Source organism: Triticum urartu, chromosome 4A (genome assembly GCF_056163025.1).
Source record: "Triticum urartu cultivar PI428250 chromosome 4A, HENAU_Tu73, whole genome shotgun sequence".
Taxonomy (NCBI): Eukaryota; Viridiplantae; Streptophyta; class Magnoliopsida; order Poales; family Poaceae; genus Triticum; species Triticum urartu.
In genome coordinates, this window is record NC_141876.1 from 497,681,681 (window position 1) to 497,692,103 (window position 10,423).

At 47.8% G+C, this 10,423-nt stretch overlaps 1 protein-coding gene across 1 annotated transcript; it reads left to right on the forward strand.

Annotated features, from left to right (window-relative positions):
• Positions 1 to 6,604: 6,604 nt before the first annotated feature.
• Positions 6,605 to 9,453, forward strand: LOC125554006 (putative E3 ubiquitin-protein ligase SINA-like 6). Its single transcript, XM_087520809.1, has 3 exons — positions 6,605 to 6,657; positions 8,534 to 8,675; positions 8,758 to 9,453. The coding sequence occupies exons 1-3, from the start codon at positions 6,605 to 6,607 to the stop codon at positions 9,451 to 9,453; spliced, it is 891 nt and encodes a 296-aa protein (XP_087376935.1).
• The last annotated feature ends 970 nt before the right edge of the window (positions 9,454 to 10,423 follow it).

A 10,423-nucleotide genomic window follows, 5' to 3' on the forward strand; every position in this document is an offset into this window, starting at 1 on the left:
GCGGTGGGGGTAGTAGGGGGCGGTTAGGCCTCCGCCGCATCGCAGCCGGCCACGGGAGGGAGGAGCACGAGGCACGACCGGCGCTGGTTTGGGCGGCTGGAGCAAGAAGACCAGAGGTTGAAGAAGCACTACGGCCGTTGGATGGACATCGTACGGTCACTAGAGCTAGGATCGTGCATATTGACTAAGTTGACAAAGCTCTCCGTCCCCGTCAACTTAGTAGGCCAACAAGTCAACCTACCACTATACTGGGTCCCAGCTAACAGGGGGAGTATTCATTTTTTTTGTGCATAATAAGGAGGCACTTCCTTGTGTGCGAAGATATAGCTGGTGGGTCCGAGCTGTCAGCGGCGGTAACGTTTTTTTCGTGAAATACATAGGCCCTTTCAGTGGGTCCCTGATGTTAGGTGGAGGAATCATTATTTTGCGCGTAATAAGGAGGCATTTCCTTGCGTGCGGCCGTGGACCCAGCTGTTGGCCTCTCCACGTACATTCCACTTCAGATGCGTGTCGGTCGTTGACCACGTTGACTAGGCCGTGCCGAGAGCACCAGGGCGGTGGACGACAGCGAGGCCTAGGAAGGGAACAACACGGAGGCAGGGAAGACTCGGCAGTTGTTTCCCACGCGAAGGGGAGTATGACTGTACAAGGGTTTACTGGTTCGTCTGCCGTCACCGGAGAATAACAGCAGGTGTGGGTGAGTAGAGGGGTGGCTAGGCTAGCGATGGGAGTACGATGGGGCGGTGAGGCCTGCGGGGCAGCACAGCCGGCCACGGGGAGGAGGGAGCATGCAGTCCCGCCGGTGCTTGTTTGAGCGGCTGGAGCAGGAAGAGTAGAGATTGAAGAAGCGCGACGGCCGTTCGATGGACATCCAACAGTCACTGCTTGTGCGTCAACCTTTTTTTAGGAAAGCCTCAAATCTGTGGAAAACAACATACAACCCATCTGCCATTATTTCTAATAATTTACAGCCCATTTGCTAATTCTTAAGGTTTTTTTGGAGCCCATATTCTTTTTGTTAGCATTACAGCCCATATTGTGGCCACGGTTAAAAAATTATACGAAATTTTGCATATTTCGGTGCGGTCCGAACTGTTTTTAATCCCGAAATTTCGACTCACATTCAAACTGATTTTAAAAATAAATGTATATCAATATAAAATCCAACAAATTCTCCACGCATAAAAATTAATGTAATTTAAAATCTCGAAATGAAAAAAAGATATTTGAAACTAATTGCTGGTTTGATGTGTTTTAAAAATGTACAGCCCATTTCTCATTACTGATAGACCATTTTCTCGGCCAACCGAATGAAGCTCTCCTCGTCTTGAAAGATTTGCAGCCCAATGGGCCTGACAAAGTGACTTGGAAAATCACAAAAAACTGGGCTGTGGCCGTGGACCCAGCTGTCAGCTTCTCCACGTACGGTACTCTTCCGATGGAAGTCGGTCGTTGACCACATTGACCACGCCGCGCCGAGAGCACCAAGGCAATGGACGACAATGAGGCCTAGGAAGGGGACGGCGCGGAGCCGAGGAAGACGCGGCAGTGGATGCCCACACGAAGAGGAGTACGAGGGTTCACTGGTTCGGCTGCTGCATGAGGCTGCCGTCGCCGTAGAATAATAGGGTGTGTGGGTGAGTAGAGGGATACCCTGGGCCAGCGGTGGGAGTAGTAGGGGGTGATGAGGCCTCCGCGGCATCACAGCCGACCACGAGAGGCAGGAGCACGCGGCACGACCGGCGCTTCTTTGGGTAGCTGGAGCAAGAAGACCAAAGGTTGAAGAAGCACTATGGCCGTTGGATGGACATCGTACGGTCACTGGAGCTAGAATCGTTCATATTGACTAAGTTGACAAAGCCCTCCGTCCTTGTCAACTTAGTAGGCCCACAAGTCACCCACCCACTATGGTGGGTCCCAGCTAGCAGGGGTATTCATTTTTTGGTGCATAATAAGGAGGCACTTCCTTACGTGCAAAGATATAGCTGGTGGGTCCGACCTGTTAGCGGGGGGATGTTTTTTTCACGAAATACAGAAGCCCTTCCCACGTACAGTGCATGTATAATGCGTAATAAGGAGGAACTTTCCTTGTGTGCGACCATGGACCTCTTGGGTCCCAGCCGTCAGGCTCTCCACGTATAGTCCTCTTCCGATGACTCTCGTATGTTGACCAGGCCGCGCCGAGCGCACTGAGGCGGTGGACGACAGCGAGGCCCCAGACAGGAACGACGCGGAGATGGGGAAGACGCGGCAGTGGAGTCGCAAACAGAGAGGAGTGGGAAACTTGACTGGTTCGGGTGCGGGGTGGGCCTAAACTCGGCAGAGAATAATAGGAGGTGCGGAGTGGAGGGATGGCCTAGCCGTCGGTGGGGTAGTTATTCGCTGAGGAGCGCAAAAACAACGCCGCTGGACGCCGAAGGGTGGAGCAGGCGGTTCCCGCAGCGCTGGGGGAAGAAGACGAGAGATTGAAGAATAATGCCGGCTGTTGGATGTAAATCCAACGCCTTCTTAGGCTTCGACCTACTGTCCCACATGTCAGCCAGTCCATTTGTTTTTAGTCCATTTGGTGGGCTGGGTGAAACAATGATGTGGCATCTATGCAGCCCGTTTAAATCCCATTTGCATTTTTCTCGAAATCCGCGGACTTGCTGGGCTGGGTGAAAATATCATGTTGGGCTAGACGGAGAAATGTTATAAAAACATAAACACATGATTGCACGTCAGTGAAATCTTTGCAAGCTTATGTACGCAATCACTAGGAGTTAACTTGCCAAGTTATATATAAACAATTATTATTATTATTTTGTAAGAACTTGCAACTTACGAAATAAAATATCATTTTAATTTGATGAGTTAATAGTACGTGGGGTATTATTATTTTTTAGGCTAGACGTGGGACAGTTGAGTTGGTTCTAGGGGAAAGTACTGGGAGAAAACTCAGTTTGCATCAAAAAAGAAAGTGGGAGAAAATTCAGAGACCTGCTGGGTCCACCTGAGGAGGGGAATATGTTGGGAGGAAGGAGATTCAAAGCACGGCAGCCGAGTGAACTAGTTTTTTTACGGACAAGTGAACTAGTTTACATACATAAGCAAATAGCCACTAAAAAAGCAATGAGGTTAATGGGTTCTTAAAAGAAATATTTCAGACAAAACAAATAATTACGACACATAGGCTAATGCATGAAACACTCAGATGATAAAGGTGCTTATAAACAGATAAAGTACAACATCTAGACCTTCCTGGCATGCTTGATCATGACGCTGCGGCTGTCCGTGTACTCGGTTACGGGAAGCAGACATGCCCTCATGTCCAAGATCTGCCTGTACATGTCGTAGCATGCATATGCGTCCTTGGCCACGTAGGCTATGTAGGCTAGATTCAGAGGTACCTCCCACGTGTTCAGGTCGTCTTCTTTCATGTTGGCGTATCAAGGGTCGATGATGGTCTCAGCGAGGTCAACCACGGAGTCCTTCTCCTACCCGTTGCTGATGATCTTGTATTGCTTCTGGATGTCGACAAGCTTGTTGCACCACATGGCCGAATCGTCGCGTTCTTCCTTCTCTCCACCGTAGCGAAGGTGCAGTCGGCGCTGCCGATGAAACGGGCGAATGCTCCAGAACCTGGTGCAGCCATAGGATTGAGGCGAGGCAGAGCTTCACCGAGTCCGTATCGTTGGTGTACATCACATTCAACTTGGTGCAGCCATAGGACTGAACAACGAACTCAAAGGGGAACTCCTTGCTGAAGTCCATATTCAGCAGGCTCACCCCTTGGATCGCCATTGGAGTCTCTTCGAGTGAACGAGTGTGTAGGCGGCAACAGTTCGTTTTTTAGCTCTTGGGGAACTGGATTCAACAGTAAGCTGAGTGTGTACAGGCGACAATAGTTACTACCCCTCCCTCATCCGCTGCACGCCCGGCAGAAGATGCACCCTCGGCCACACGTCGGTTCACGAGTGGCTCTGTATTGGTACTGTAATAACAGGAGTTAGTGGTCACTTTACTTAAATTTAATTAGCTTTAATAGAAATTTATACTTAAAACAAGCAATGCATTCGCTCGTTCTATCAGTGCCACAGGATCAACATGCACAACAATTAGAATTATTATTCTTAGGACACACACGATCATCACATTTGTCGCACTTTCACAAAGATAATACTACCAAGTTTGAACTGTTTGTTATGGTTGTTGTCCTCTGCATCATCATGCCATGTTTCCCATCTTGCAAGATTTAGAACCAACAAATAAGATCCAAATAATAAGTACAACAAAGATGTCTACACATCTCATTGATTCCCAGCTTGCAAGATTCAGAACCAACAAATAAGATCCAAATTATAAGTACAACAAAGATGCCTACACATCTCATTGATTCCCAGCTTGCAAGATTCAGAACCAACAAATAAGATTCAAATAATAAGTACAACAAAGATGCCTACACATCTCACTGGTTCCCAGCTTGCAAGATTCAGAACCAACCCATTAGAGCCTTTTGATAAAGTGAATATCGGGATTAAATCCATCTTGGCTAGCCATGTCATACAATCGAAGAACTTGGCGAATGCTCTTGACCGTCACAACATCTGTAGTTGAGTATTCCTGTTTGCACAACATGTTTGCACAGCACAAACAAGGAGACATGAGAGCATGATTTTGCTTTAATAGAGGCCTCCTTGAACTCAACCTCCAGCTCTACTGGGATGAGGTCTGCCTGGAGTTCCATGATTCAATTCATGCGCCTTTTTTGCAATTCACCTGAAATGAAGCAAAGATTGCATCATTCAGCTAGCAAGAAGTACTTGCTCTTGTGAGCTGGCAGGTTCTTCTTTAGTAGTTGCACTAAAATTGAGGAACATTAAGGTTGGCTGTCCAGCTCATGTAAGGTGCAACTATAATTTTCTTATCCTCTTGTGCAGTTCCACTAAAATAAAGTGCCATTGTGGTGACAGTGATGACTCCATATTGCAAAGGCTAATAAAATGTTGCACGAGATTACCAGCAGAACTTGACCGAGATTTTGGAAACTCCAATCACCATTTTGTGCAGTTCCACCAAAATTGAGAGATGTTGCCCACGTGACATTTTAGTTGAACTGGACAAGACACTCATTCCAAAAAAGTGTTTTGTGCAGTTCACCAAAAGGTCACAATAGCAACAAGGTGAAATGGATATCCCTATCTGTACAAAATGATAGAAAGTAAATAGCTGCTGGTCAATAAGAATATATGAAACATATACAAAATGAAAAGAAGCATCTTAATTATGTTCATGGCAATCATGCAAGGACAGTAGAAATTTTAAAACGCCAGCAATGCTTCATGTTACCAGAAGCATTACGATCAACAATGAGATTCCTCAAATATGGGATTACTTTAATGGTGGCATTGCTTGTTTACCAGACACATTAAATCAACATCAGCTAAAGAGTTGGTTTAAAGGCATGGGACCGTGGGGACACCAGGACACTCAGCAACGTAAAGGAGCAACTTACTTATCATACTGGGGAAAACAGCAGGAGTGCCATTTGTAACACAGTTTAATTGCATCTTATCACTGGAGGCATTAGATTAACAATAACACTGGTTAGACATGTCCCTAAGGTAACAGTGTGATCGCTTCATTTTACATGCGCCCTTACATTAACAATAGCAAAAGGTTGGTATAAGGACATGCGACAGTGGACGCATCAGCACAATGTACCTACAAGGAGGCATAAAGTGGTGATGCCGAGTTTGTTCATGCTATGTGAGGGCAGCAAACCTAATCCTGGAGACCTTGTACTATGTGAGGGCAGCAAATCTAACCCTGGAGACCTTTTACTATCTGAGGGCAGCAAATCTAATCCCGGAGACCTTTTACTATGTGAGGGCAGCAAATCTAATCCTGGAGACCTTTTACTATGTGAGGGCAGCAAATCTAATCCTGAGACCTTTTACTATGTGAGGGCAGCAAATCTAATCCTGAGACCTTTTACTATGTGAGGGCAGCAAATCTAATCCTGAAGACCTTTTACTATGTGATGGCAGCAAATCGAATCCTGGACATACTCTGTTGACTTGTCCACCAGCCGCCACTTTCTATCCTTTTTTCAACCAATAATAGATATGTTCCTTATCCAGTTTGTACTGCGTTTTCCCATTATTCCCTTTTCAACCAAGAGACCGGTTGGGTATCCGGTCTCTACTACTTTCACCATATTATTTCCTCTTTGAATCAAGTCCTAGATTCATGCTACAACTTTCCCCCCTTTCTTTGTTGTTTGAACAAAGCCCTAGATTCGAATGCATGAAGTAGCTTTACCTCTAATAATACTAAAAATTTAGGTGGCTTTGGAAGAGCTGATGGGAGTAGAAAAAGATGCACACGCAGACACGTGGGGAGCTGGGGCAGTAGAGCAAGGTCGCTTTCGAAGAACTTATACCTGAGGGTCACCGGGATGTCGGCGGCGGTAGGTCAGATCTGCGGACAATGTGGCAGGGAGGCAGAAGGGTCGGAGGACCTCCCGAGCCGGCGCTGTGTCGGAGAGAATGGAACGGGCAGAGGATCGGGCCCCTCCGGCAGCTGTGGGTTTCCTCCCTCGGCGGCGATGACCGCGTGAACGATGCCTGTGGTCGCCAGCACCGTCTGGAAACGCTGCGTGGTGCGGGGCCGCAGGCCAGCGCCTTGGATGATTTGGCACAGCCAACTGCTGCTCGCGTCCATCGCCTCCATAGGTGCTTGTGGCTTCTGGTCACTTGGTCTTGGATTGGAGTGAGCAGTGTTGGGCAGAGACTTGGGAGTAGATGGATTGGAGTGGTGGGGCGCCTTTATTATATAAGAGTCCAAACTCTGTTGCATTCACATCGTGCTGGCTCTATTCTGCTTCTCCAATTAATTCCCTCTGCATGTAATTGAGGACGCATCATTGACCGTTCAATGTCTCGGGAACCCCTACCCTCTCCCTCCTTGGCATTCAAGCACCTATGGACCCGTCGACGACGAGGTGCCTATGGTGACTTCGTAAATTTCAAGATGATAGTGCCGTGCGTGTGTGCGTTCATAGGGGTGAGTGTATGCACGTGTATATGAGCGCTTGCGCCTGTACTATGCAAAAAACGTAAATGCGTGTCAAAAAGAGACTAGTCAGTATACTCAATATTGTGCACCTCGGAGAGGAAAATGATAGAACTAGTACGTATTTGTTTATGGTGCAGATTCACTCATTTTGCTCCATATGTACTCCGTCTCGGTGTAGTCTAGTCACTTGTTGAAATCTCTAGAAGGGCAAATACTCCTTTCTGGTTTACAGGGCTATACTAGCAAGTAGTTGTACATACTAGTACAATAGTGGGCTCACATAGTAATTTTGTCTCATGCAAGAGCCTGGCTATATGCATGCTCCAATGTTCGCAACTGCAACGTTCGGTTTGCGCTTGGCTCTTCGCCTCTTCGAGAAGACGAACAATGATGTTACTACTACTGCTTCTACAGTGTCGAATCCACTGCTGCATGTCCGTCCACCGCGAGCGAGACGGATAGCTTGTTGTAGAAGTACTACTAAGCAAAAGCCTGTCCTCGTTTGCGAGCAACCGCGCGCATGGGTGAGGGAGAAGGCGTGTAGTAAAATCAAGCTTCTCCTCGTTGTACGAGTTGACGCGCCACATCATAGCACTGGCCCCACATGCTTGCCTCTAAACTTGGCTAAAAGACCCACAGTGTACAATATATTTGCTGCAACCTCTAACATTTACCCACCACAAATTAAAATATATGTGGCCGTATGCATCGTTCTGATGCAGAGGCCGGGGAGTCCCCCCTTTTCGAAAAAAAAACAAATTAAAATATATATTCATGTCTTGACCAGATGAGCGTGCAAACTACAATCACCAGGGTGTCAGGTAGGGCCAGAAGACTATTTTAATTTTTTTAAAAACTTTGAGACGGCCACATAGCATGGAGCTGACCCCAACGATTTTAAGCTTACATGCACGGTACACGCTATCCTAGACAACTCTACACATGAAACTGCCACACGAGCGTCCGGGCTGCGCTTGGCTCTTCGCCTCTTCGGGAAGTCGAACAATGATGGAGTACTACTGCACTGGAGGAGTACTACAGTACGCTTCTAGCCATCTGACACCGATTGAACTGCTACATGTCCACCGTGTGCGGGAGGGAGAGCATGTAGCGAAAGCTTCTCCTAGTCTTGCCAGCCACCACGCTCATGGGCGAGGGAGGGATGCTCCTGCCTTTGCATGTATGACAGGTGGGCCCGACAGGTGTGTGGCCAACCTATCATACAGCCAAAGGCAAGTGCAGTTAAGTCCGCGAGGGAGAGGATAATAAAACTTTTCGTTGATGTACGAGTTGACGCGACACATCAAAGCACTACACTCGATATATTTCAATAATTTGCGTTTACCGATGCATTAATTACAACGCATGCATGCATGCCGTGACTCTCCTTTTGATACTTGCATGTGTTGATTTAATGCACCTTGAAGTAGTATAAAATATGTGACGGTAAAGCTTTGTAATACCCTGGCCCAAGACGAGAGATGGTTGTGCACGAGGAGGGCAAGATCATGCAGACCGAACAAGACCCGACGATGGAGCTCTCTAAGGTCTCGATGGACCTCACCGTGCTCCACTGCCCCTTGTGCCTCCGCCCCTTGACGCCTCCAGTGTATGAGGTTCGAATACACCTCGTCCGTTCGGCTGATTGAGCAAGGTGCAGGTTTATTGATTGATGTGCTGTTCGATTGATTTCTGCAGTGCAAGGGAGGGCACCTGGCCTGCATGGACTGTCGCGTCGAGCGCCCTGGGAACCAGCGGCAGTGCCAGAAGTGCGAGCGCGGCGGTGGCTTCGACGTGCGGAACACGGCGGTGGACTCCGTCCTTTCGTCAGTGAGGGTGGAGTGCCCACACGAAGGCTGCGGGCTCTACGTCACTTACCACAAGCTCGCCGATCACCAGAGCATGTGTCCGCTCGCGCCCTGCAAATGCCACGTGCCCGTCTGCGGCTACGAAGGCCCGCCGCCGGCGATCTACGACCACATCAGCACCGCACATCCCATGCCTGTGCACAGGATCCAGTACGGCAAGGTGCTCCAGCTGCAAGTGCCACTATCAGAGCCACGGCTCTTGCTGTTTGCGGAGGAGGACCGCCACATGTTTTTCTTGGTCGGCGGCGTGCTCGACATCGGCGCGCCTATCGCCATGTCGGTCGTCTGCATCAGAGCGGGGGCGTCCCCACTACCGCACTACGTGGCCAAGATGTGGGCGAACGGCCCGCCGGGGGAGCCCAAAGGCACGACCGACGCCGTCAAGGTGGAAATGGAGGTGACAAGCAGCAAGGATCCCGGTGACGTCGACGTGCAGGAGCTGACCTTCTTGACAGTTCCACCCAAGCTGCTGGCCGGGGCTAAGCTTGTGTCCCTCCACATTCAGATTGACAAGCTCACGTCCTAAATGTTTCTACAGTGCCTTCTGTTTATCTTAGTAATATGCTAATATAGGGATTACCTTGGTCTACTTCAGCTTAAGAAATGCTGGGTTTTGGTGGCGATGCAGCAATTACTTCGACATCAGATCAGTAATTTCCAACAGTCGAACGGATATTTTGTGTCTGTTGGATATAAAGTTCCTTTGGGTAAGAAGTACTACTTGTCATCAAAATGGATAAAAGGAGATGTATGTAGACGTATTTTAGTTCTAGATACGTCCCTTTTCATCCATTTTGATGACAAGCACTCCCTCCGTTCCACAATACATGCCTTCCATTTGTCAAAATATAGATGTATCTAGACATGTTTTAGTATATAGGTACATCCATGATAGAGCCAATCGGATGGTTGAGAACACTACAATTCGTAGTTACAGATGCGTGTGTGACTCCCAGATGCAGAGGCCGGGGGTCATCATCCTCCTTTTCGAGAAAAAACAAACGTGTGTGTGAGAGGACGAGTGCATGCGTGCACCTCTTCTCTTCCTGTATAACGTACTACTAAACTCATAGTACAAGTTTTTGTGGGTGGCACGATGGTGCGTGCGAGAAGTCCCGAGAGATAGGTTTAATGCGTCTGAAAAAAAGACTAGCCTAGAGCTCGCCACACGGCTATTCCTGTCGAACGCCCCATTAACCGTAAGATATGTATACGACGGTGCCAGTTATTGCACGTACACAGCAGTACTCCCTCCTTTCCGGTTTATAGGGCTTAATTCAAAAATCTCACCAACCAAGATGGTGAGTGGTGGAATATTTTTCGAGTTTGCAAAAGCACCTAATTAATGCTCTTGTTTTTCTCAAAAAGTTATGTTTATCAATGCATTAATTGCAATGCATGCATGCATAAAGTACATGCATTGGTCAATTTTCTCTTAATACTTGCATGCAATGATTTAATGCACCTTGGAATCTGAACATGTGTTGGGGAACAAC